Source organism: Octodon degus, unplaced genomic scaffold (genome assembly GCF_000260255.1).
Source record: "Octodon degus isolate 3935 unplaced genomic scaffold, OctDeg1.0 scaffold00100, whole genome shotgun sequence".
In the NCBI taxonomy this organism is placed as follows: Eukaryota; Metazoa; Chordata; class Mammalia; order Rodentia; family Octodontidae; genus Octodon; species Octodon degus.
In genome coordinates, this window is record NW_004524676.1 from 7,553,006 (window position 1) to 7,577,792 (window position 24,787).

The 24,787-nt window shown below is 59.7% G+C and overlaps 1 protein-coding gene across 2 annotated transcripts in view; it reads right to left on the reverse strand.

Moving 5' to 3' along the window:
- Positions 1 to 794: 794 nt before the first annotated feature.
- The window catches only part of Col2a1 (collagen type II alpha 1 chain), a 37,074-nt gene continuing 13,081 nt past the window's right edge, over positions 795 to 24,787 (reverse strand). Inside the window, exons 2-54 of one of the 2 annotated variants that reach the window (XM_004638602.1) lie at positions 24,231 to 24,440; positions 22,831 to 22,847; positions 22,604 to 22,636; positions 22,471 to 22,503; positions 22,308 to 22,361; positions 22,060 to 22,170; positions 21,009 to 21,086; positions 20,430 to 20,474; positions 20,269 to 20,322; positions 19,882 to 19,935; positions 19,139 to 19,192; positions 18,772 to 18,825; positions 18,594 to 18,647; positions 18,307 to 18,351; positions 17,749 to 17,802; positions 15,500 to 15,544; positions 14,960 to 15,013; positions 13,524 to 13,622; positions 13,270 to 13,314; positions 13,085 to 13,183; positions 12,873 to 12,926; positions 12,549 to 12,656; positions 12,287 to 12,340; positions 12,088 to 12,186; positions 11,894 to 11,947; positions 11,380 to 11,478; positions 10,969 to 11,022; positions 10,552 to 10,605; positions 10,194 to 10,247; positions 9,952 to 10,005; positions 9,697 to 9,741; positions 9,440 to 9,538; positions 9,143 to 9,250; positions 8,779 to 8,832; positions 8,540 to 8,593; positions 8,163 to 8,216; positions 7,837 to 7,890; positions 7,489 to 7,596; positions 7,029 to 7,082; positions 6,502 to 6,555; positions 5,623 to 5,784; positions 5,389 to 5,496; positions 5,089 to 5,196; positions 4,774 to 4,827; positions 4,517 to 4,624; positions 4,252 to 4,305; positions 4,047 to 4,154; positions 3,798 to 3,851; positions 3,336 to 3,443; positions 2,792 to 3,080; positions 2,301 to 2,488; positions 1,786 to 2,028; positions 795 to 1,363 (exon numbers count right to left, since the gene is read on the reverse strand). In XM_004638602.1, coding sequence (XP_004638659.1) covers positions 1,217 to 1,363; positions 1,786 to 2,028; positions 2,301 to 2,488; positions 2,792 to 3,080; positions 3,336 to 3,443; positions 3,798 to 3,851; positions 4,047 to 4,154; positions 4,252 to 4,305; positions 4,517 to 4,624; positions 4,774 to 4,827; positions 5,089 to 5,196; positions 5,389 to 5,496; positions 5,623 to 5,784; positions 6,502 to 6,555; positions 7,029 to 7,082; positions 7,489 to 7,596; positions 7,837 to 7,890; positions 8,163 to 8,216; positions 8,540 to 8,593; positions 8,779 to 8,832; positions 9,143 to 9,250; positions 9,440 to 9,538; positions 9,697 to 9,741; positions 9,952 to 10,005; positions 10,194 to 10,247; positions 10,552 to 10,605; positions 10,969 to 11,022; positions 11,380 to 11,478; positions 11,894 to 11,947; positions 12,088 to 12,186; positions 12,287 to 12,340; positions 12,549 to 12,656; positions 12,873 to 12,926; positions 13,085 to 13,183; positions 13,270 to 13,314; positions 13,524 to 13,622; positions 14,960 to 15,013; positions 15,500 to 15,544; positions 17,749 to 17,802; positions 18,307 to 18,351; positions 18,594 to 18,647; positions 18,772 to 18,825; positions 19,139 to 19,192; positions 19,882 to 19,935; positions 20,269 to 20,322; positions 20,430 to 20,474; positions 21,009 to 21,086; positions 22,060 to 22,170; positions 22,308 to 22,361; positions 22,471 to 22,503; positions 22,604 to 22,636; positions 22,831 to 22,847; positions 24,231 to 24,440 — 4,391 coding nt within the window. In that variant the 3' untranslated portion in view covers positions 795 to 1,216. The remainder of the gene's footprint in view (positions 1,364 to 1,785; positions 2,029 to 2,300; positions 2,489 to 2,791; positions 3,081 to 3,335; positions 3,444 to 3,797; positions 3,852 to 4,046; positions 4,155 to 4,251; positions 4,306 to 4,516; positions 4,625 to 4,773; positions 4,828 to 5,088; positions 5,197 to 5,388; positions 5,497 to 5,622; positions 5,785 to 6,501; positions 6,556 to 7,028; positions 7,083 to 7,488; positions 7,597 to 7,836; positions 7,891 to 8,162; positions 8,217 to 8,539; positions 8,594 to 8,778; positions 8,833 to 9,142; positions 9,251 to 9,439; positions 9,539 to 9,696; positions 9,742 to 9,951; positions 10,006 to 10,193; positions 10,248 to 10,551; positions 10,606 to 10,968; positions 11,023 to 11,379; positions 11,479 to 11,893; positions 11,948 to 12,087; positions 12,187 to 12,286; positions 12,341 to 12,548; positions 12,657 to 12,872; positions 12,927 to 13,084; positions 13,184 to 13,269; positions 13,315 to 13,523; positions 13,623 to 14,959; positions 15,014 to 15,499; positions 15,545 to 17,748; positions 17,803 to 18,306; positions 18,352 to 18,593; positions 18,648 to 18,771; positions 18,826 to 19,138; positions 19,193 to 19,881; positions 19,936 to 20,268; positions 20,323 to 20,429; positions 20,475 to 21,008; positions 21,087 to 22,059; positions 22,171 to 22,307; positions 22,362 to 22,470; positions 22,504 to 22,603; positions 22,637 to 22,830; positions 22,848 to 24,230; positions 24,441 to 24,787) is intronic. The other variant, XM_004638603.1, reaches the window with a different exon arrangement.

Consider the following 24,787-nt stretch of genomic DNA (forward strand, 5'->3'; position numbering starts at 1 on the left):
GCTCACCGCTGGGGTCCGCACACTGTCCAGGCTCTGTACTGGGTTTCTGGCCCTCGCTCACCGCTGGGGTCCGCACACTGTCCAGGCTCTGTGAGTGTGTGAGGTTACTAAACCAGGCAGTATGACTCCAGGTCCTCACTCTTGGTTAAAGAGTCACCCGAAAAAGGCCCGTATTCCCACTGTCACAGTTTGTGACTAGTTGCACCCCAAAGCCTCATGCAGTCATAGGGCCGACTTCTAGAGGCTGATTAGTTCATGATCCAGGGCTGGGATTATGGGTGTGAGTGCTCACCTACCCTGGGGCAGGTAGTCTGCAAGCAGAGTAAGGGAGGGGTCGAGGCTTGCGCTCTGCCTCTGCTGCTCCTCCCTTTGCTCTTGCTGTCTTCTTCTTCTTCTTCTTCTTCTTCTTCTTCTTCTTCTTCTTCTTCTTCTTCTTCTTCTTCTTCTTTTTTCTTCTTCTTCTTCCTTCTTCCTCTTTTTTTTTTTTTTTTTTTTTTTTGCAGAGCCAGGGATTGAACTCAGGCCCTTAGGCTTCAACTGAGCTATCTCCCGGCCCCATGCTCTTGCTGTCTTCTGCCTCCATGAGCTGCTGCCCTCTGCCATGAGCCACTCTGCCTTGGAGTCAGCTGAGTGTGGACTGAAACCTCCACTACCTGTGAGATAAATAAATCTCTCCTTCCTTAATTTTTGGGTAGGAGGTATTTTTTCCCAGCAATGAGAGAAGTAGCTGAGACACCCACAAAAATCAAGCCTACCACAGAAAAAACTCAAGAAGAAAACTCAAGTCAGTGTGCACTTTCCAATAATTTTTTTTAATATCAATTGATGTTTTACAAAATACAGAGGCATTTGACACAGAATAGCACCATTGTGTAGGACACAGAGTTCCTGCACCCAGCCCCTGCAGGGTCTTCTTGCCTGGGCTGGGGCAGCCACTTGGGGGCGTTTGACTCACTCCAGTTACTTTCCTGCTCTGTCTCGACCCAAAGGTCTTACAGGAAGGCAATAAATAAATAGAACACCGAGATTTTATTTTGCAGTCTGCCCAGTTGAGGTCTCTTAGAAAGAGAGGAGAGCGCAGTCCCACCCAGGAATGGGTGGACGCATGACCTCAGGTCCGCTCAGCCGTTCAGTGCGGAGTCCTAGAGTGACTGGGATTGGAAAGTACTTGGGTCCTTTGGGTTTGTAATGGGTTGTGTCGGCTCTGGGTGGGCTTTTACAAGAAGCAGACAGGCCCTAATTCCACGCCGAATTCCTGCCCGGGCCCGCCTATGTCCATAGGAGCAATGTCAATGACAGGCAGGCGTGAGGTCTTCTGGGACCGGTACTCGATGACAGTCTTGCCCCACTTACCAGTGTGTTTCTGGGGGAAAGAGAGGGGACACCTCTCAGTGCAAGCCTCGCAGGCCTGTCCAGGGCTGAGACCCCAAAGCCCAGCAGCCACGGGGGCCAGCCATGCTCCCAGCACCAGGCCTCTGCTGTACTTGCCAAGCCCTCCCCCTACCACTCCTGTTCTCGGCAGCAGCACCCTCCAGCCTGCCCCCACCTCTCGGACTCCCCGTCCTCCCAGCAGCATCCTGCTGTGACCCCTCTTCCTCTTGCAGGGGTGCCCATCCCTATGACGTCACCAGCTACCATCCACGAGAGCCGCTGTGCCCCAGGAAGGACCTTGCTCCCTCTAAGCCGGGTGGACGAGCTGACTGAGCAGTGTGGTCCCGTCACCCCAGGCCCACCCTCAGCACCCCAGCCACCCTTCTCACTGCAGCTCGAGCCGGGCCCACTCACCGTGCAGCCATCCTTCAGAGCAGTGTACGTGAACCTGCTGTTGCCTTCGGCCCGGATCTCCACGTCATTGGAGCCCTGGAGGAGCAGGGCCTTCTTGAGGTTGCCAGCTGCTTCGTCCAAGTAGGCGATGCTGTTCTTGCAGTGGTAGGTGATGTTCTGGGAGCCCTCAGTGGACAGCAGGCGGAGGAAGGTCATCTGGACATTGGCCGTGTTGGGAGCCAAGCTGTCATCTCCGTAGCTGAACTGTAGGGGCAGAGGGTAGGTGTGGAGCCTGGCGCCAGCAGGCCCTGGGCCTATAGGGGTGCACAGGGGCCCGCTGCTCCGGGCCCAGGAGCTGATGGGGCAGCGAAGAGCAGAACAAGCTCAGGGGTCCTAAAGAGGGGTCAAGCTTTTCTCCTCTTTCCTTCCTCTCCAGACCAAAGGCAGGCTGGTGGAGAACGGGAACATGCTTGAGGCACCACAGACAGAAGAAGGAAGCCTGAGAAGCCAGCCGGGCTGAGGCACCGGATACTCACGTGGAAGCCCCCGTTGATGGTTTCCCCAAACCAGATGTGCCTCTTCTCCTTAGTCTTGCTGCTCCACCAGTTCTTCTTGGGCACACTGGCGGGGTTGGGGTACACGCAGGTCTCACCCGTCTCCATATTGCAGAAGACCTTCATGGCATCCAGTGTGCAGCCCTGGTTGGGGTCGATCCAGTAGTCTCCTGCATAGAAAGAGGCAGCACCGCATCAGTCTGCAGGCGCCCCAGGGTCTGGCTGACAGGGAAACTGGGGTGCGGAAAGGGGAGCCTTGTGCTTGGACTGAAGGGGGCAGAGGTAAATTGCTACCCGGGAAAGGGGGGCCAGAAGAAGCCTAACACTAAGAATACAGGCAGAAGGGGATGGAGTCCCCCTGGTGTGAGGCGGAGGCAGCCATCTGCCGGAACCCCCGCCCGCACGATGTGCAGTCCGCCTGGCTGCTCAGGGCGGCGAGGTGTCTCTGGGGCAGGCCCGTTCCCCAGGCTCACCGCTCTTCCACTCAGGGTGACAGAGCTTCAGGTCGCGGCAGGTACGTGCAGGGTTCTTGCGGGAGCCCTCGGGGCTGCGCAGGCTCTCGATCTGGTTGTTCAGGGACTTGAGTGTGGCATCTACCTCCACATCATGTTGTCGCAGGGTGCTGGCTGCCTCGTCGGCCCGCATGTACTGCAGGGGGTCGGGGCCCTTTTCCCTCTGGCCTAGGCCAGCAAAGGCAGACATGTCAATGCCAGGGCCAGGGGGACCTGGAGGGCCGGGAGGTCCAGGATTTCCAGGAGGACCCTGCAATAGGAAACAGAGGTCAGGCAGGACCACGGGAGGCACCCCTCCTGTGCCTGTCCCCTTCTCAGCCACTACAGTGTATGACAGTGTCCTCTCCCTGGCCCCATGCAACTCCTCCTCAGCCCATCTTGGAGAAGACTTCAGGAGAAAGTCCCCCATCACCACAAGCTGCAGGCCCACGCCCCCAAGAGGTCCCACGCACCAGAGAGATGCCGGGGATGCCCCAGAGAGTGGGGACGCAGTCAGGACACTTACAGCAGGACCGGTTTCACCTGAGCGTCCACGGGGACCAGGAGGCCCAATGGGGCCAGGGATTCCGTTAGCACCATCTTTGCCTGAGGGACCAACAGGGCCGGGGGGACCCTACGGACCAGGAGAGAGGAGAGATGAGGAAGGGTGGAGGCCGGAAGGAGCTGTGGCTAGTCGGTGCCCCCTGATGGTACAGGTTTACTGCTGAGCCACGGTGCCCAGTGCCGGTCTCTGGCTGGCTAACAGCCAGCAGGCTCACTCCAGGGCTTCCCCACCCTTCTAAATTCCTGTCTGTAAAGTTCTGCCACTGGGGCCTGATGTGCAGAGCTGGGCTCGTGCTCCTTGCAGAAGGCCACCCTGCCTCGCTCTGGTGCCTCGAGAGCAGGGAGGCAGCAGCGTTCCATGCCCCTCAGGACTCCCACCCCCTGACGGTGACCCCGAGCCCCACCCTGACTCCATGTCACTCACCCGAGGCCCAGAGGGGCCGGCAGGACCAGCAGCACCTTGGTCTCCAGAGGGGCCCTGTGGATGGAGGCAGCGAAGGGCAGAGGTCAGCACAGTCAAAGCTGTGGACCTGGGCAGTAGGGAGCAGCCGTGTGTCCTCCCTCCCCTCGCCTTCACTTCCTCCCTCTCTACTGCGGCAGCCTGGGTGTTCTGACAGTGACCCTGAGTGCAGCAGGAGGCCTTGGGCAGCCGTACTCAGGCAGGGACACTCACAGGAGGGCCGGGCAGGCCCTGCAGGCCGGTGAAGCCACGATGTCCCTTCACGCCTCTCTCTCCGGGCTCTCCAGATTCTCCTTTGTCCCCTCGGGGGCCTTGAGGGCCCTGGGAATAAGACTCAAGGATTAGAGCAGGTGGGGACCAGCAGGAAGCCTCTGTCAGTCCCAGCCTGTCCCGGGCCCTAGGGGTCTCTGATACTCACAGGGATTCCACGGGCTCCTGCAGGTCCTGCGGGTCCCATGGGGCCTTGTGCACCCTGTAAGGGAAGAGTAAGAGTGGTGTGAGGGAAAAGCAGCATCAGGGACAGGGACAGGGATGGCCTTTACACCTGCCACTGGGCTGGGCACTAAGGCTGCTGCCCAGAGTCCAGGGAGCCCTGGGCCCCAGGACTGCAGGGAGGGCACGTGGCCACGCCCCCACTTGCCCAGCCCCCCTCCCCCAGCTCCTACTGAATCAACGACACTCACAGCCTCTCCTCTGTCTCCTTGCTTGCCAGTTGGGCCTGAGGGGCCAGGAGATCCAGGAGGCCCAGGGGCCCCGGGAGCACCCACAGCACCGGTCTCACCGCGATCACCCTGTAGGGAAAGCGAGCTCAGGGTCAGGGTAGAACATTCCAGAAGCAACAAGGACAGAAGTTTCTTCTCCACTGAGCCAAGGTTAGTGCCCACCTGCCCCCGGTGGACCTTTAGGGCCTGCCCATGGCAAGACATGAAAAAATACTCACTTTGACTCCAGCTGCGCCGTCTCTGCCTGGGGGACCATCAGCACCAGGGCTTCCCTGGGCAAAGGGAAAGAAGGCTGAGGTCAGAGCCGGCCCTGGCCTGCCCCACCTCACCTGTGCACCTCTGTCCAATCAGCACTTGGGGCCAAAGCCGCATCTCCAAGCAGCTGCCCCCATTTGTCCGTGTGTCAGCACCTGTGCCATCCCCCCCAGCCCTCCGGGGCACTGGACTCTTGCAGCTTTCAGCCCACCCTGCCACCCCCTTCTCCAGAGCCCTGCTGTGTGGCTGGCAGGGTCGCCTCAGAAGTCCCCACTCACCTCTCGCCCAGGTTCACCGGCAGGACCAGTTAGACCTGGAGGCCCCACGGGACCAGGGGGACCTCGGTCTCCAGATGCACCAGGGGCACCCTGCTTGCCAGGCTCGCCCTGTGGGGACAAAGACAACAGCCTTGAGGCACACTCAAAATATTGTTCCGGGGTCCCAGCACCACCCTGGGGAGAGGCCTGCTGGAGCGTGGTTCTGAGGGCTCTGTGGGAGCGAACAAGGGCGAAGGCTTCTGCAGAGGCAGCCTCAGCACAGGCACCGCGGGGCTCTCAGGATGAGCACCTGTCACTCACCGATGGGCCGGGCAGGCCAGGGAATCCTCTCTCACCACGCTGTCCTGGCAGACCGACAATGCCCCTCTGTCCAGCCAGACCCTGGGGACCTGGGGGACCATCGGCACCCTGGAAGTGGAGGGGCAGGAGACGAGGACTAGCATGGAGAGCTGTGCCCTCTCACCCACGCAGTCCCTGCACCTCCCGCCCCAAGACTGTGTGCCCTGCCTCGACCCAGGCCTGGCGGGGACTTACAGAGGGACCATCGTCTCCCGGCTCTCCCTTCTCGCCAGGGGGTCCTGCGGGACCTTGGAGGCCAGGGTCACCAGCTCGGCCGGGAGGGCCACTGTCTCCTCGAGCACCTTTAGGCCCATCCTTTCCAGAAGGCCCAGGAGGCCCAGGGGGTCCGGGGTTGCCCTAAATGGAGCAAGCACAGGGCATGAAGACGAGTCTCTCCTTCCCATCAGCCTGCTGCTTTTACCTCAGGAAAGCAGCTTCTGTGAGGACTTCCCCACCCCCCAAGGGCAGCTCAGGCCCGACCCAGGCTGCCTCCTCGGGCCCTCCTGCGACAGCCTCCGTCAGCCCTGGCACTTCTCTTCCTGTCCATGTGGAAGTTCTCTCACCTTTCACTTTGTCCTCAGGGCCCTGGTCTTAGGGACACCCCAACTGCTCCTCACCCCAAGCCCTCTGCTCTCCCTTGGCGAGCAGAACGACTCTTCCACATCTCTGCACCCCCTGGCCCCCTACAAGTCAGGGCTGGGCCTTGCTGCCTTCCTGATAAAGCCCAGAGCCAGGTGCATGCAATGTGCGAACAACAAGGGTGAACAATGTGCACAGGGGCAGGGGCACAGAGGTGTGTCCAGGGCGAAGGCCTTCGTGCCAACCCTTCTGGCCTGCTGAGCTGGGAGTCTGAGGAGAGAGCCCATGACTTCGCATGGTCCCGCCATGCCCCTAGCTGACTACGGTCGGGACTATGGTATGGCCAGTGAGTGAGTCCTGCCCTGAGGAGAAGTGGGCGGGGGAAAGGGGTCGGCCTGGAGCTCTATAAACTCTGCCTTGGGGACTCAGTCAGACACGTCCCCTCCTGCCTCCCACCCCAGGACTAAGGTAGACACCAGCCAAAGTGACACTTACATTGGAGCCTGGGGGTCCAACGCGGCCAGCAGCTCCAGGGAATCCGGTGGCTCCCTGGGTGAGGAGAGAACCTCTGAATACCTCAAGCCCTCAGGAGGGCCCAGAACCAACCCAGCAGGAGCCAGGGAGGGGCAGGATGCAGGGGCAGGGGCACAGGGGCACAGGGGCACAGGTGCACAGGGACACAGGGGCACAGGGGCAGGGGCACAGGGACTGTCTCGGCAGCAGGAGGCTGCAGACCAGCATGCAGGGAGCCTGAAAGGGACAGAGGGCCCTGCTGGACCACGGAATCAGGCATCTGGGCCTCTCGCCCACAGGGGACTTGAGTGGCCGGCCAAGGGCCCCAGACTTCCGGGATAACCATGCCAGCAGAGATAGTGAGAGATGCCCTCGCTCCACCTGGCTAGGGACAGGCTTGGGCTGGGGCATGAGCAGGACTGAGAAGGGAGGAAGAGGTGGTGAGCCCTGAGCACTCCGGGATCACTTAGCTTGGTGATCCACAGGGGGACATGGACGGCCTCACTTACCGGGGGGCCTTGCGCGCCACGAGCTCCTTTCGGCCCTGTCACTCCAGTGGGACCCTTGTAAGGGAAAGAGATCATGAGGCTTTAAGCCCAGCCACTGGGCTCCTGCAGCCTAGGGGCAGATGGAAGCCAGAGAAGCCACCACCAGCCGCATGAGGAGAAGCCAACCAGGAACCCACGGAAGGTCTCGCCTCCGGGAAAGCCTCCCTGTCTCTGTCCCCACTCCCAGGAGACCAGCTATCCCCTAGCTGGGTGGGGTCCGTGGAGACACAGGCTGTACTTTGTGCCCATCCTTCAGCACCCAGCCCTCATCCCCCACATTCCACGGAATGGGAGCCCCTCCGGCTGCCTGGCGACAAGGGACCCAGGCTCCTAGCCACTGTCTGCAGGTCACCAGGGCCTCTCCTCCTGCACACAGCTGCCTCCTCATGGAACAATCCCGGGGGAGCTTGGCTTCACCCACCTGAGGACCAGGAGCTCCAGAGGGGCCCTGAGCACCTGGAGAACCGGCATCCCCTTTCTGCCCGGCCTCTCCTTGCTCTCCCTTGGCACCAGGCTGCCCGTCAGCACCCTGTAACCAGAGGCAGGGACAGGTGAGGAGGGGCCAGGAAATTGCGTGTGCACACACAGCCTGGGTGAGGGGCTGGGCTAGGGCAGGGAGTATGGAAGCAAAGGGGAGTCCCTTTCCCTTGTCCTGAAATTCTGTCCCTCCACCCTTCCCTCCCATGTCCATGTGCTAGAAAGCACCCTTGGGTGATGGATGTGGAGCCAGCGGGGTGGGGGTAGGATTGGGGTGAGGGGAGGCACTCACAGGAGGTCCAGCAAATCCAGCAGGTCCGGGAGGCCCAGTCTCCCCGCGTTCACCCTGTGAGGAGCAGCCCAGGAGGGGTTAGGTACCCTCCAAGAGCCCACAGCCCCTTGCGCAGCCCAGTCTCATGACCCATCACCCCAGAAGGCAGGTTGAGTCAGCAAGGGGGCCCAGGGCGGAACACCTCTGTGGAGTGGAGGATCTGGGGCCCAGCGGCCCTGCACCCCCACTGTGTCCTGACAGGTAGGAAGCTGCACGGACAGCCTGCAGGTGGCCGAAGGGCGCTGGCGAGGCAGAGCACCTCCCTGGCCCCTAAGGCGTCCACTCACCGGGGCACCACGCGCACCAGCACTTCCCGCGGGACCAGGAGGGCCGACTTCTCCCTAGAGTGAGGGAGAGGAGCTAGGTCAGAGGGCCCTCAGGAGCTCCGCATTGGGAGGCCCTGCCCGCCTTTTCCTCCCCTCAGCCTCCCCGCAAGTTCTTCATAGCCTTTCACCCTGAGTCCACCGCTCTACCAAGCACGACACAAAGCCAGTGGCTTCACCACTGATGGGCCCCACCCTTCCGCCCTGCAGTGACAGTGGCAGGAGGGTAACAGGTAATAGCAAAGTGGAGGTGCAAGCAGAAGACGCCACCTCCACCAAGAGGTGAGAGAACGCCTCACTGGGCCTGAGGAGCCGCACAGAAAAAAGCAGGCCTAGCTCACCTTCTCGCCGTTGGCCCCTGCTGGTCCAGGAGGGCCAATGGGACCCGTGAGACCCTGGGGGAGAGGGGAGAAGGCAGGAGAGTCAGCCGCAGGCCAGGGCTGTGCGGGCCTCCCTTCCGTGGTCCCAGAGCTCCCCCTGGGACAAGCAAGTCCCTCTGGCTTTCTGTGCCCTCCCAAGTCCACGCATCCCTGTCCCTGTCCCACCTTACTCCCCAGTCCTGGGAGCAGCAGTCACTTACTCGTCCTCCATCCTTTCCAGGGGCTCCCTCAGGGCCTTTCTCACCAACGTCACCCTGGAGGAGAGAAAATCAGCTGTCCTGGGGGGATCTCAGCACCCCTCGGCCAGCTCTGTCCACCCTGCTGGAGTTCTAAGTTCAGTCCCTGCCCAACAAGGATTTGTTGTGGCCTCTGCACAGGTGACAAGGAGTAGTGGAGCAAGATGAAGGGGTGGCAGTGAGGAAGCTGCTAAAAGGCTGAACACTTTGGAAGAGAGACTCCAAGCTTCTCCAGAAAGGGTGAGCAGGCCCCTTGGCCCTGGGACCACCGTGAGAATCGTAGCACAGTCGAGGCTTCCAGGAGAGGCGCCTTGCAGCTGGTACGTACCCTGTCTCCCTTGGGGCCCGCGATGCCTGCAGCTCCTCTCTCTCCAGGCATTCCCTGCAGACCCGGAGGGCCCTGGGCCCCAGGAGGGCCAGCTGGGCCAGATGCACCCTGGGGGGAGGCGAGAGGCATGGGGTGGGCGGCACTCCCCCTGAGCTTGGGCAGGGAGCCCTCACCCAGCCCCTCCTCTTCCCCTCCTCTTCCCTTGTTCCTACTTTCCTCCCCAGCCCTTCCTTCCCTCTCCCCAGCAGCAGGCCTTCCAGGATGCCCACAAGATGCCCAGGTCTCAGCCTCACTCACTTTGGGGCCATCCGTGCCGGGAGTGCCAGGGAGGCCACGGGCGCCCTGTAGGCCTTGGGCACCAGGAGACCCACGCTCACCCGGGAAGCCCCGTTCGCCCTGTGGCAGACATGGAGGAGTCAGGCATCAAGCAGCTCAGCAGGGAGGGACAGGGGAGGGAAGGGGGCCCTGGGACCAGGGCTAGAGGGCCCTGGTAGAGCTGCAGAGAGAGGGTGGGCTGCAGGAGATTCCCAGCCACAGGACAACAGGACACTCACCCTCGGGCCCACAAGGCCGGGGGCTCCAGCTTCTCCAGGAACACCCTGAAGAGCAGAGGACAGGTCAGAGTGGTGTCCCGGAGTCCTCCCCCAAGGCAGCAGCGTAGCCCCCGAGAGCTGTGCTCAGACTTCCATCCATATAGAGGGAGGCCGCAGGGCCCGGACAGAGCCAGGCCGCGTGGGCTCCACGTGCCACTCGGCCCTTGCCTCCTGCACGCCATCTAAACAAGCGCAGGATCCAAGAACCACACTCACCTGGTCACCTGGTTTTCCACCTTCACCGGGGGTGCCAGGAGGGCCAGGAAGTCCCTAGAAGCCAGAGTGAGTGACATGTGTTACAGAGGGACACGTCTGCTTCCCTGGCCCTTAAGGGAACCCAAGGGCACAGCGATGGGACAAGGAGGGCAGGGGAGCCTCAGACCCCTCAGCCCCTGCTGTGCCCCAGGGAACCCTCAGTGTGGGAAGAGCCAGACAGAAAGCTGGGCCCCGTCACCCACCTGGAACCCGGAAGGCCCAGGAGCACCCTGCTCGCCTCGCTCGCCCGCAGGTCCCTGAAGAGGGAAAGAAAGGTAAGCAGGGAGGCTCCCCCAGGAGCCCGAGCCACAGCCTGAGGCAGGGCCGCCCAGGGCGGACACCTCTGGGCCATCACGGCGGGCCTGAGCCTTTCCAGCACCCACACCTCTCCACAGGCGGGGCCGCGCTGCCTCCCGGACTCCGCCTTAGCTTGGGACAGGTATCCTAGTGCAGCCCAGATCTACTTCCATCAGTTCTTTTACCAGGAGGGCCCAAGGTTCCCTGTCCCAACCACCAAGCCGCTTCCCACAGAGCCACCCACAGGGGCTGGTGGGCACTTACAGCGGGGCCGGGGGGGCCTGCAGCTCCTGTCTCACCATCTTTGCCAGGAAGACCCTAAAGGGCAGAGAGAAAGGTCATGTGCTGTGTGCACACTTTTCTTCCATTTCCCAGGACATGGGCAAGGCACCCTTGGCCCAGCGCTTCCAGGTCTCCAGGATCCCGCAGTTGAACTCCATTTCCAAGTTTCTCTGCCCTTCCTGGTCTCTGGCCTTCTCCGTGGAAGGACCCTGTTTCCCCAGCCAGCTGCCTCCAGTGACCAGAAGTCTCCCTGGGTGGATCCCAAGGGCCTGGCCCGGTGTGGCCTCAGATACAGGGGCTCTTGTTAACTAGGATCCCACTACCATGCCTAGGGAGGACACGCATCCCCTGCTAATGTCCAGCCCGCACCAAGACATGGGCAGTGGGAAGGGCACTTACTCGTAGACCAGGAGCACCAGCCAGGCCCTTCTCGCCAGCTTTGCCAGGCTCACCCTGCAGGAAGGAGAGAGCAGGGCCATGAGGTGGAGGGCTGAGCAGAGTGGGGATCGAGCAGGCTGGGGACGCAGCAGGGGACACAGAGAGGGGTCAGTTCCTTCTGTTCTATTTAGAAGTGGCCAGGCCACCAGGCATTGCCCTGCAGCACAGTGTCACAGCTGTGATGTCCTGAACCTCAAAGGAGCCTCCTTGTCCAGATCGCAGGCACTTCCGTGGCCCAGGGGGGCCAGAGCTGCCCGTGGTACAGAGACTCCTGTCACTGTCCCCAGCTTAGCTGTCCAGTCCAACCCTTTCTACAAGGACCAAGGAGGGGATAGTGCCACATGGAAGGAAATAGAACGAACTGTCACTTACATTGGCACCCTTAGGGCCAGGGAAGCCCATGACACCAGGCTGCCCCCGAGCCCCCTGAGGACCTGGAGGTCCAGGACGCCCATCTTCACCGGGAGCTCCCTGAAAGAGATGACACCAGTGTGAAAGAGAGCTCAGACCTCTGGCCACGTCCCTCCCTGCCATGTTCAGCAGGCATGTGGAGAGGCACGGCTCACACATCCAGCATCTAGATGGGCCACAGCTGCTGGCAGCAGCCCAGTCCATACAGCTGGACCCCCTCACAGCAAGGAGCTCTGACTGGGAAGACCCCGCCCCGGAAATCGCATGCTGGGCTTTGTCTTAGGCCCTTGACTGACTGGGGGAGGCATTTTCATAGCTCACAGAAACTGCACTGGCCACACCTGGCCCCAGAGCCCGCCCTGTCCCCTACCCCAGGTCTCATATGTCATGGCACTCTGGCCCCACCCAAACTGTTGCCCACCCACTCCCCAGAGGTACCCTCCATCCTCCCAGCAGCCCAGCATGGTGGACTTACGGATGGACCAACTTTGCCCTGAGGCCCAGCATCACCAGGGCGACCAGTGAGACCCTGTGTGCAGGAGAGAGAGGAAGGCAGCGTCAAGGGCAGGCTTGGGCCTCCCAGCCCTGGCAGCCCAGTTGGAGAGAGCAGGCAAGAAGGGTTTGAGGGTCTGTGCAGAACCCAGAGCCTACAGAAGCTGCCCTCCTTACCCGGGCTCCGGGAAGGCCAGGTTCTCCGGGGCGGCCAGGGTCACCATTGGCTCCCTTGGGGCCAGCCAAGCCGCTGGGCCCTCGCTCTCCAGGGGCTCCCTACATGAGAGGAGAGGGACAGGGAGTCAGTGGGATAGGGAGTCAGTCAGCCTTGTGACCAGCAGTGCCTGCAAGTCCCAACCCTTCCTTCCCCACTCACCTTGGGACCCGCCAGACCATCCTGACCTGGGAAACCTCGGTTTCCAGGAGCACCCTGGGGAGAAAAGGGGGGGGGGAGTCAGGCAGTGCACACAGCTCCCTACCTACCGGGTGCCAGATGTCGCCCATCCACCTACCCACCCACCACAGTTGTTTGGAGCGGGAGCTATAGTCTGCAAGATGCTGAGAGGTCACCTTCAGGGCCAGGCCCTACCTTGCCGGGAGTGGGTTCACTGGTCTGTGACCTCACCCCGGCCACTTACTCTTTCTCCTGGAGGGCCGATGGGCCCAGCACCGCCAGGCTCACCACGAGCACCTCTCTTGCCTTCTTCACCAGCTGGACCAGGAGCTCCCTGGGGGCCAGCAGGGCCCTGTGGGTCAGCAGAAAAAAGAACAGGGTGAGCCTGCTCCTGGACAGGGGAAGCCCTGGCTCCATGTGTAGAAGGAGCTGTCTTGGCAATGTTTCAGGACCCGGGACTTGGGGGACACGGGCCACCTGGGAGAGTACGTAGCCTTCCCACAGGGAGAGCCGCGTCAGGGGACAATGGGTGGGCAGCAACAAGGATGGCTGGCACACAGACACTCACAGTTTCTCCCTTTGGGCCTTGCTCGCCTTTGAAGCCAGCGATACCAGGCTCGCCCTGAATGAAAGAGAGAGGCAGATGCTCACTGGGTGACTTCCACAGAGCCTTCCCACCTCCAGGAACCCACACAAGGTCCCCTCAGTGGACACTGAGTGAGGCCAGGGCAGGAGGGCACAGAAAGAAGGGAGAACACAGGAGTCACTTTGGGTTCTTACCGTCTGACCTTTTGGACCTAGAGGACCTGTTGCACCTTGAGGACCTGGGGGGCCACGGGGCCCAGGAAATCCGGGGGCACCAGCAATTCCAGGAGCACCCTGTCAGCATGAACAGAGCAGGCGCATCAGGAGTGACGCAGGAGGGGTGGAGCCCACCCAAGGAAACAGGCCGGGGCCACACTCACAGCAGATCCTTTGGCTCCAGGAATGCCGTCAGTTCCGGGGTTTCCCTGAGCAGGGAGAAAGGCATTGTAAAGTATGCAGCTGAGGGGGAGCCCCAGCCCTGCAGGCCCGTCCACACCCGGAGTCATCCCTCCTGGATGGCCAGACAGAGCAGGCTGGGCAGGAGAAAGGTTTAGGGAGGGTCCAGCCCTCAGGCAGACACGGAGTTAGAAGTGTCCAGGGCCAGTGCCCCTGTGGCAAGGCGGAGTGCACTTACGGAAGCACCAGCCGGCCCAGGGGACCCGGGGTTGCCAGGTTCGCCTCGGGGACCTTGAGCGCCTTCAGGGCCACGGGCTCCAGTGGGGCCGGCCTCACCCTGGAAAAAGACCAGAGGGTGAAGAGGACAACGGGAGCAGGGCAGCGGTACAGGGCTGGCTGCAGTCAGAGCACACACCAGCCCTGCGTGTGAACACACATGCTCACACGTGCTCACCTGCAGGTCTCACTGTCACTGTCCCCACCAGACCGAGCCCAATGACTTCCTTCGCCCGCCTTCTCTGGCCCCTGGACCCCTCTGTGAGCCCACGCACAAGCACAGGTGCTCCTTAGCTAGGGCACTGGGTAGCTGCTGGGTCTGCCAGCACCTGTTGGAGAGGCCCGGGCTGAGGGACCTCAGCCACCCTAGTGCCATCAGATAATGACAGATGGCCTGCATGGCCATCTCTCCTGCCCCGTCCTACTGTTCTACCAAGGAGCGGGGAGGCTTGAAGTTTCCCGGCCACCTGGCCTCCTGTCCCTGACGCTTTGGAGCGTACCTGCTGCTGAGCGATACCTGCGGCACCAAGGCCAGGGCAGCCGCCCGCTGGGCCAGGGCCCCACTCCACTCCTGCTCCAGCAGCCTGACTCTCCCTGCCCCTGGCAGCCTCACCCCACAGAATGGCTCTACTGTGTTTTCCTCTTTTTCTGAAAGTCACAACTCCCTGAGACCAGGCGCTCTGGGCCAGGGTGCCTCGGGAGAGCCGCTGGCCTGGAGCGAGGTAGGAGCCTCCTTGGGTTTCTCCTCGCACATTCCTGCTGCACTCTGTCATTCTTACTTTCTGGAGGTCAGGCCCCCTCACCTTCGCTGTCCCTCTCCACAATGAGCCTCCTTCACAGGCTCCCTGAGCCTCAGACACTGTCTGGTTGCCATGGAAACCCCGGGAGGGGAAAAGCAACCTGATGCCAGGGACACACGAGGCTCCTTATTCACTCCCAGGGACGTTCACACTGGAATCCCTCAGGCCAGGGGCCTTCCCCTGCGCTGGCGGCCTCCCGCTGCCTCCATTAATCTGCAGAAGAACTCCATCAGCGTGGCTTGGGGGAGGCCGGCCCCACGTGGAGCAGAGCTGCCTGCACAGAGGGGAGCAGGGGCCCTCTTCACGACCACTTCCGGCTCGCTCTCGCTGCGGCCTCACCCAGGCTCTCTCCCTGCTGTCCACCCTGGCACTCCGCCCCACAGCCTCCAGGATCTCCCACATCTGTCTCTCCTACGCTGCGCTGCAGCTGCAACTGGACGCCCGGCTTCTATCGCCCCATCTCAGTCCCATCCAGAGGGCGACTCTGGCAAGCTCAGCCCTCCTTCCTGCGCAGGGGAGTTCCCTGAAGGAGTGGGGGCACTGCGAGCCAGGCTTGAGGAGAGGGAGCTTCTCAGGGCTGTGTGAGCAGGGCACGCACCTTGGCTCCAGGAGCGCCAGGGAAGCCAGGACCACCGGCTGGGCCAACAGGACCCTGGAAGAGAAAGGGGTGGAGGTGAACCTGGGCAGAGGGCCCTAGCCCCAAAGGCGATGCCTCGGCTTCCCCTCCCTCCCCCTTTTCACTGATGCTGCTCTGTGTCCATTATGCCTAAAACTCCCCAGGCAGGGGTTGTCCCTGCTGCTGCTGTCTGTGCCCCCAGGAGTGCCAGAGAAATGCCTGGCCTTGCCTTGCTTTAGACGGCAAAGCAAATTTCTGGCCACACGTGGTGAGAAGCAGACTGTCCTTGGACACCCCTTCTCATGATTAAAAATATACATATTTTTTAAGGCTCTTGGCTCATTCTCTAGGACAGGAAAACAAAGCACAGAACTGAGCTGTGAAGAGTGGCACTTCTAAGGCGCCACCACCACGCCCCAGGCACGCCCAGACCCAGTGCCAGCGAGCAGTGCGAACCCTGCAGGCTTCTTGGGATTGCTCAAGGCTAGTGAGCAGACAGGGGGACAGTGACAAATAACTTACGGGAGGCCCAGCGGGGCCTGGCTGGCCATCGTTGCCTCGGGCGCCCTGCAAACAAGGAAGGAGCCCTGTGAGAGGTGTGCACAGGTCAAGCGGTCCCACTCCCTCCCAGAAAGCCTGGGAGACACCGAGACAGTGTCCCAGGGCTGAGCGCCAGGAGCATGGCTGGGGCGAGCTGCAGGACAGCCTGCCCCTGCCCCTGGGCCTCGCAGCACTGGGGCAGGTGGGAGGTCTGAAGGCGCGGTCGTGCCCATGGGTAGTGGACCTGGGCAATTTCCGAACTGGCCCTTCATTCTAGAAACTTCTATCTAGATGCCAAATACCCCTAACTCTAAGGCTGAGTTATCGCTCAGTGATTCAGCGAATGGCACAAAGGGAAAATGACACAGCCAGGCAGCCACCTGGCCTCGGGGCTTGCTGACCACACAGGGGAGGCACGTGTGTGGTTTGGCTGACCTCTTGGCTAAGGCTCGTTGAGGCCTCCTCCTGGATCAGACCAGGTTGCCTCTGTGCTCTGCCTTCCTAGAGAACCTGTTTTTGAGGAAAGCAAAGATGCTCACAGGATACCTCTGGCTGGCCTGGGAAGCAGGTACTCGATGGAGATGGGGCACAAGCAAGGGCCCAGAAACACACCCGAGCTCTGGCCCTGAGAGACTCTGCTCTGCAGAGCAAGGCAAGGCTGCCCGAGGGAGAGAGCCACAGAGGCCTGCCCGTGTCTGGGGCTGCAGCCCAGAAGGCCGTGGGAGAGTTCAGAGCAGGGCCTTGGGTGGAGAAGCGCACAGGAACAAGGGGGCCGATGCTCTAGGCCTAATCCACACACAGCTCCAGCTGGACTGCTATGAGGACAGGAGCCAGCAAGGACAGGCAGGAGCCCCAGAAGGACAGTAGCAGGGATTTGGCCTGCCCTCCTCGCCCTGTCAAGGGCAGGGCCACTGTGGCTCAGGGCCTCTTCCCAAGCCCAAAGTCACGGTCCTGCAGGTCCACAGAAGCAGAAGTGTCCCCAGGCACTGGGCCCAGAGCCCTGTCACCCCTCCTGAGTGACCTAGAACAAGGCTCTGGCTCACAGTTGGGGGCTTCCAGCTGCTTGTCACTTTGCAGTGGCAGATAGACACTGAGCTCTCACCCAGGATTTGGAGGTAGATTTCTTTAATGTCAATCGGCACTGACCAGGATCGTTCTCAAAGTGTCAGGCCCTGAGTAGTGGTAGATGAGCATTTTTGTAGGGTCTGTATACAGGAAGTACAGAGCAGAGTACTGGGCTGCCTTTGATTGGTCCTGACAATACACATCACAGTGGCCAGCCATTTCATGGACACAGAAGCGACAGGAACTGTGACAGGAACTCTTACCAGGAGCTGAAGTGCACTGGAGCTACTTGGGCAACTAACAGACTGAAATATGCTGGCTGCAGGGGGTCATTTTCTGCTACAGTGTCACTGATCTGCTCTTGAGGGAAGTACTGGCTACACAGACACGGCGCCTGGAAAGCAGCAGCAGCCCTGAGCACAGCGGACCGTTCCGGCTCACCCTGCACAGACTCGGAGGAGGGCCTCCGACTCGGGTGGCGGGGTGTGGAGCGCCAGGAAGCACAGTGTTTTTAAACTCGGCTTTCATCACACTGCGTGCCTGACAGAGCCCCTACGAGCCTCTCTACTGCTAAGGGGTCTGCACCTCCCCTGGCTGACAACCCCCTCACCCGTCACCTCCCACCGCCACGGAGGCTGCAGAGCACCACTTGTCTTAATATTAAGCCCTTCTGTGCTCCTCCAAAAGGGGAGAAAGAACAGAAAGCCCCTCAGAGGGGAAGACTAGACGGCACACAGCACGAGGGTACTGAACGCAGGCGGGCCACGAGGGGAGGCCATTAGCATACTGCACACAGCTAGCACAGCATCAGCTATGGAGCCCCGCGAGTTGGTGCTCAACTCCACGACCCCTTTAGGGCATGGAGCAGCACAAAGGGCAGCGTGGCACAGAGCTGAGGCTGCCCGGACCCTCCACCTGGGCTGGCGGGGAGGCTGGAGATTGCTGCAGAGGTTCCCTAGTAAGCCCAACCATGAGAGGGAGCCCGCTCTCACAGCCCAGATGCCCACCCCAGCCCTGTTGCCTAGCAGGGTGCTGGCCTTGCCTGGGCCTTTCCCTGGGCACACCCAGGGTGTGTTCTTACATGCTTCCTACACCTCAGAGAGGTGCCTTGCAGGGCAAGCAACATAGGCTTGCAAACTCTAACGTGCAAAACTATGATCACTCACCGCAGCACCAGCAGGGCCAGTCCGTCCTCTCTCGCCAGGCAGGCCACGGGGTCCCTGGAAGACACGCGGCCCAAGTAGGAATTGGCAGCTTAGTGTGCTCCACGTGCTGACTACTACCTGCAGTCCCCAAGCCCAGGCTGGGAGCCCAAAGTGAGGCCCTCCAACCACTCCACCCTGCTGGCTGGCCCACGAGCCCTCGGACAGGTCCCAGGGCTTGTGCCATGCCAGAGCCCTCAAGGATCATGCCCTCTGAGGGCAGATGAACCCTAAAACACTGAGAAGAGGTGCAATGTTTTAAAACTTGAAGCACAGATTAAGTGTGTGAACACAGTGATGTCAAGGAAATGGTGAGATCTTGACAAACCACCTGCTACAACACTGCTGTTTGTTCAGAGTCAGACAGAATCCGAATCAGACTGCTGCTGTTTGTTTATAATTAGATCAGAGCTGAGATCAAAACTGAAAATCTACTTTGCACAAAGGCAGTGAAGGTGCTTGGAGTGTAGCCGCCCAACAGCCAGGGGCGGCTCCAGGGTGCCTGCCTGCAGCGGGACTCACCATTGGGCCTGGAGAGCCGTTCTCCCCAGGGGAGCCACTCTCACCCTGCAAAGAAAGATACACGAGGTCAGCGTCTGGGTCCTGTGAAAGCTGCCAAGGGCAGGGTCTCAGCTGACACCCAGCTTCGTCTCGGTGAGGGCTGTCTCCTCAGCCCTCAGGCAGTGGTCCACCCATCAGGATCAGGCCTGGCATGCCTAACCAACACTATTCTATTGTCCTAACTCCATAAGCCCGGATGCACCTGCCTGGCTGGACTGAGTCTTTTTTTGGCCACATCTACCCCTTACCTTCACGCCCGGGGCACCAGCTTCTCCCTTAGCACCATCTAGGCCAGGGTAACCCTAAAGGGTACAAAGAACATGTGAACACACTCTGGACCTCAAACAGGAAGGACCACAACACCCCAAAGTGCTCCTTCTGCCACAGCAGCCCCTTCTTTCCCATGACCTTGCCCCCAACACTTACTCTGTGACCTTTGACACCAGGAAGGCCTGGGGTTCCTGGGAAGCCACGAGCACCCTGCAATCCAAAGAGGAGACTCAGAACATGGTGAGGTGGGGTACAGGCCTGCTGGGCTGCTGTAGGGCCTGTGGAGCCAGAGTCCTGGGCCAGCAGGGAGGAGCACACACCCCTGGCAGGGCTGTTCACTCAGCCACACCCAGAACCCTGAGCCCTACCTCCCTGGCCGTGGGGTCACACACGTGATCACCACATGATGTGCGCGGCCAGTTAGCTCCTGGCCCTGGGCTAAGTAGTTAAACTGGGTACGCTGGATGGGGTGAGGAGGGAGACGAGGGCAAGCCTGGCGAGGGTGGGCCAGGAGGGGCTCTACCTGAGGGCCTGGTAGGCCTCTTTCGCCAGACTTTCCAGGCTTTCCAGCTTCACCCTGGAAAGACAGAAGGGGAAGAAAACAGAGAGAGGGGAGAGAGGTCACTGTCCTCGGAAGACACACTGGCCCCCCACGCCCTCGCCATCTGTCCTCCTCTCCCTCACTTCCTGCAGATACATGCTGCCCGAATGCCTCTCATGGACCCGCTCTCCTTTTGCCATTCTCCAGCCTCTCCGGCTCTGGTGACAGGCGAGTGTGCCCTGACCTCAGGAGCCCTCTCTGTCTAATGCTATTCATGAGCAGCGCTCGGAGCAGCTCTGGTCTCTGCTTGCCTTGAAGCCCCTGTGGACATCCTGGCTCAGGCTGAGCTGTTTCTAACTCATTTACAATTGAGATAACATTGGGCCATGGAGTGGTTCCTTCTTTGTTTTTCCTTCTCCACATCTTTCTGCCTTGTGTTTTTCTTCTCTTTCCCTTCCTGGGGCTGATGATGTTTTAATTATTTCCCTTCTCAGTAGATCCTTAGGGAACTCACACGCTCAGCTCCAAGCGGCCACAGACGGCAGTTGAGCTGGCGTATAAGAGACAGATGCCTCCCCACTTGGCGACTGCACCCAACCAACGCTGGCCTTTAGGACCAACCGCTTTGCCCTGTTCTCGGGCCCCGCTACCCATGGCACCCCTTCCCTTCAGCACACAGGCTCTGTGGGACTTTGCAAAGCAGAAGGCCACTGGGGTGCACTCACATCATCACCAGGTTTTCCAGGGGGGCCAGGAGGACCACGGGGACCCATGGGACCCTATAAACAAAGCAAGGAAGTTGAAGTCATGGCAGCAGGGGGTGACATTTAATTGTGGGCAAAATGTGGGGGTGGGAGTTTAGAAGCCAGTTGTCCTATGAAGAGAAAAAAGGTCAGAACAGCATGCAGAACAAATCCTAGCAGGAGGCAGCAGACGGCCCAGGCCACAGCCACCCCAGAGGGTCATGACCATTCCTGGGGGTCCTGCCACACTGATTCCTAGGGATTGACATCTGATCTTCCCCTGGGCCACCCCACTATGTGAAGCAGCTGGAGGTCCCAGGGGCTTGTCACCAGAGGCTCTGGGGGCGGGGATGGGACCCAGGTGCTCACAGAAACGCCAGGCTCTCCAGGTTCTCCAGGGTTGCCTTGAAATCCTTGAGGGCCCTGAAACACAAAGTGAGGACACCAGGCTGACTCACCGCAAACATGAAGATGGTAAAGAACGTGACAGTATCTGCCACAGTCCCAAGACAGACATAGCAGATACTTACAGGGGCACCAGCGGGGCCTGGAGGTCCTCGGGGTCCCATGGGGCCCTGCGTTGGAAGAGAAAACTAGGTCACCAGCAGCCTCCGGGGGCCACCTTCTCTTAGCCAGAAGCTCAGATAAAGAAACATAAGATGCTCCGCGAGCAGGGCCTGCAGCAGCCGCTTCCTGCCATCCCCCACGACCCATGCAACCACCTCCTCTTATTTATGGGCACTGTCTGGATGGAGACGCCAGCCTCGCTCTCTCCTGGATGGAAGCCATGTTTGCTAAAGGCAGAGTTTCATTTAGCTTGTGCCAGGCCCGAGCCGCAGGGCTGAGCTTTCCTGCTGGAGTCCGCATGCTAGAGAACAGTGGCCGCTGTCTGCGCGCCTCAGTTCTCCTTCCAAGAGCAGCAGCTGTCGGCCGTCTCGTGCCCCAGCACACACATCCCTCACCGACTCTGCTCAGTTGCGCCCACGAATCACTAAGGCTGGTGTTCATCGCCATCAAAGGCCAAACGAACATTCGGGGCTAAGGCAGCGGGAGGTCACATAACTGACAGAGAGACACTCTCCGGCTGTGGAGAGCGGCTCTGTCCTTACCATCGGTCCTTGCATGACCCCCATCTGGGCGCCACCAGCCTTGTCATCAAATCCTCCAGCCATCTGGGCAGCGAAGTTCTGCAAAATCAACCCAACAACCCACTTAGGAGGCTGAGAGGCCTGAGGTCACGCCCACTTGCTAGGAAACTCTATCTGGAAAGAAAGACCACTGTTCAGACAACCTCTAATGGTTAGCAACTAATGGGTGCTCCCAGGATCAGCAAGCACGTCTGGGGAATCGCCTTGGGAATATGTTATGAAATGACAGTGGTGCAATGACTTCCTGGGATGATGAAGTGTTATTTAGCGTAGTGTCTGTGCTTGGGTTTCACTTTGCAGAATTATTCCTATATTCTAAGTGTGTTCCACACATTATTTAACACATATTGAGAAACACAACTAAAACATCACTTAAAGGTATTCTTTGTCCTCTAAGCCTTTCATGCCAAGCAAAGGACTGAAGTCAACAGTCTCTAAATATTTCTGTAAAGGATGTGGTAAGCATCTGGGAGCCAATTTAAGTTGAAGAATTTAAAACATAGCACACATCAAAATTGAAAACCTGAAAAGAGTGGGTAATAATGTCGTTCAATGGCTGGTTTGCTCCCAACACGACAGCAGCCACACACCTCCACTCAGTGGGGCCCTTTCATGAGCATGAATAGCTGCTTGCAGCGCGCTTGGCAAGCATCGAGAGTAAATGTCCTCCAAGGACAGTGGTCCCTCCTCTTCCAGAGAATACAAGTGCCCAGTCATGCTGTCCCCCAGCCCCTAGCCTGACCCCCAAGAATCAACCACATGGTACAGATGCCAGGAAGCCAGGTAATTGAAGACTTTCTTTACAGAAGCCCAACAACTCAAAAAGCAGTCACCCTGGGCCCTACGGCCGCAGGCCTCGTGTGTGCCTGCTCAGTTAGCAGCCTGGGTGAGGCCTGCGGCCCGGCTGTGTACACACCGCTGGCCACTGGGCACTGGCCAGGTACGTGCACATAGTAATTTAGAGGCCACATTGCTGGAGGAGCAGTCCAAGAGGGGAAATAAGGGTACTTACTCCACCAAGGCCAGGGGGGCCGGGGGGGCCGGGGAGGCCGGGAGGACCAGGGAGGCCAGGATTTCCAGGGGTCCCAGGCTCTCCATCTCTGCCACGAGGTCCAGGGGGGCCCTTGGCAGAAAGAGAAAAGGGGCCATGTGCAGCAGCGCTTCTGCTCAGGGACAGCTCTGAGGAGGCAGGCAGGCCTGTGGTGGGCGTGGGGGGACGTGGGGCTCTGCACACAGCAAGCAATGTGGCACTCTACTCACTTTTTCACCTTTGTCACCACGATCACCTTTGGGTCCCTGTTCGCCTGCAGGTCCCTGAAGGATAGGAACACAGAGAGATGACAGCAAGTCCAGAAGTCGTCAGACATCAATTCAGATGCTGTAAGGGGAGGTGGCTGGAGGAAAGGATTCCTCCTTATCTTACCTGAGGTCCAGGAGGTCCTTTGGGTCCTACAATCTACGAGAGGGAGACCCACAGAATGGCTGGTCAGGGGCACGCCCAGGCCACGACCACTCAGGCAACAGATGTGCTGCACAGAAGGACACTTTGTACTTACATCCTTGATGTCTCCAGGTTCTCCCTTCTGTCCCTGAAATAGGAAGTTTGTGTCTGATTAGCTGAGTATGAGCCCACCAGGCCCCCAAATCCAGCCCAGCAGCCCCAGGTTGGGATCGCCCTCTGGAACAGACATCTTCTGATGTCTAAAGAATCCCAAGTTGGAGCAAAATTACATCATCTCTGAAGGAGGAAATATAAATGGGACCAGGAGTGGGGGACTCTTACCTTTGGTCCTGGTTTCCCTGAATGGGGGGAAAATAAAGAGAAGGTAAGACTCAGACAGAAGCTGGGCAAGCACCACTCTTGTCATTCAAACACTCTTTAGGGGGTAAAATGAAGAGAAGGACACAACCAAGGGAGGGGCAGCTTTCAGTTACTCCCTGACCGACCTCTCTGCAGAGGTGTTAGGGTCCCCTGTGACCCTGCAACTTCGGAGGATTCAGGAGGAAGGGAGATGCCCCAGACCTTGTTATTTAGAAAGCAGAAAGCATGCAAAAGAGTGGAGCAAGAGCAGAACAAAGCAAAAATCAAGAACTTGGATGGAATTAACCACCCAGAAAGCAAGCTCACAAGCTTCAGCCTCTCCCTGCCCCAGAAGGCACAAAACCCTTCCCCAACCCCAAGCCTTCCCAGAAGTAGAACTAGAGACGTAGAAAGTCTTACGTTAGAGCTGGTCTCTTTGAAGCAAGCACAAAAAAACAGCAAGACAGAAGAGTTACAAACAGCATGGAAGCCAGGGCAGCCCGAGTCATGAGCCCCTCCCCTTCTTCCCCCCGCCACAGCCACAGCCACGAAATCCCACAGGCAGTCGACACTTCACTGGCATGGGCCCTTCAGGAAGACGGGGCATCTTCTGTGAAGGAGCCCATGGGGGAAGTGTTAAGGAAAGGCGACTTCTCTGACCCCTTTTCACCTGCCTCTCTGCTAGAACAAGGAAAGAACAGTGGATATCTACCAAGGAACCCCACATCTGTCCAGCCCCGAAGGGAAATGATGCATCTGACCCAGGACTGGGAACGGGGTGGCCTGCACCGCCTGTCGGGCAGCACGGCTCTGACTGGAGCCCAAGTGCACGCGCTGGTGCTCCGGCCCTTCTGCGTCTTTCCCCACTCAACTCCCAGGCCCTCCTAGTCCTGAACTTGCTTCATTATTGACAGCTCCAAGGCAGATCAAGCCAAAGCTGAAACACACCGATGCTCCACGCCTAAGAGAGGAAGCCTGCCTCAGCTGGGGCTTCTCTGCGCTGAGGATGACACACTTGGGGTCTCCCACAGAGAAGGGAAGGGTGGGGGACAGGGGAGGACTTGGGGTCTGACCAGAGTGCTGGATCTGCACTGTGACTCTAGAAACTTGCAGGTTCCAGAGAGGACACTTTTGGGGCACCAGTTTACACCTGCACAGGTGCCTGAAGCCTGCCTCTGGGATGGGCTGGAGAGGACGCATCCCTCGAGTGTCCCTGGGCTCCAACCTGCACGTGAGAAGTGGCCTTTCCTTCCTGCCCCAGCCTGCGAGGTCCCATGGATAGCCAACTCCTCTGCTATGCAGAAGTGGTGACATGCATGGGGGCCTTTGCTGTGCCCGCAAGTAATTTATTTATGTTGAACAAGAAATAAATAAATTACGACCACTGGCAGTGGCGAGCTCCTCTGGGCAGACGGGGCAGCACTCTCCGAAGGGGATTTCAGGCTTGAGGCAGTTGGCTTTCACATCTTCACAGATGACATCATCGCAGAGGACGAACCCGTCGTCACAGACACAGACCCGGCAGGGCTCCGGCTTCCACACATCATTATTATCATACCAGTTTCCATCCTGAAAGCAGCTGCCAGCCTGATCTGCACCACGTGGCCAGGGGCAGCAGAAGGGCAGGGCCCGAGGCACAGGCAGAGAGAAAGAGAGCTGCGGTCAGCCGGGTGCGGCCCCAAGGGGGAGGCCAGCGGCCAGGGCCCACAGACAGAGGACTGCAAACCACTTTTCTATAATAGCACCTCATAAATATTTATTATGAGCCTTGCTGTCTGTCCGACAACACAGGGTGCCCTCACCCAGTCCTGAAGGCGAGGGGTTACTGCACTGTGTTCTCCTGGTTGCTGAGTATGGGGGAGACCTGGCGAAGGGGGCCGAGTGGGAAAGTGAGGAGGAAGAGGAGGGGGAGGAGGAGGAGGAGGAAGAGGAGGAGGAG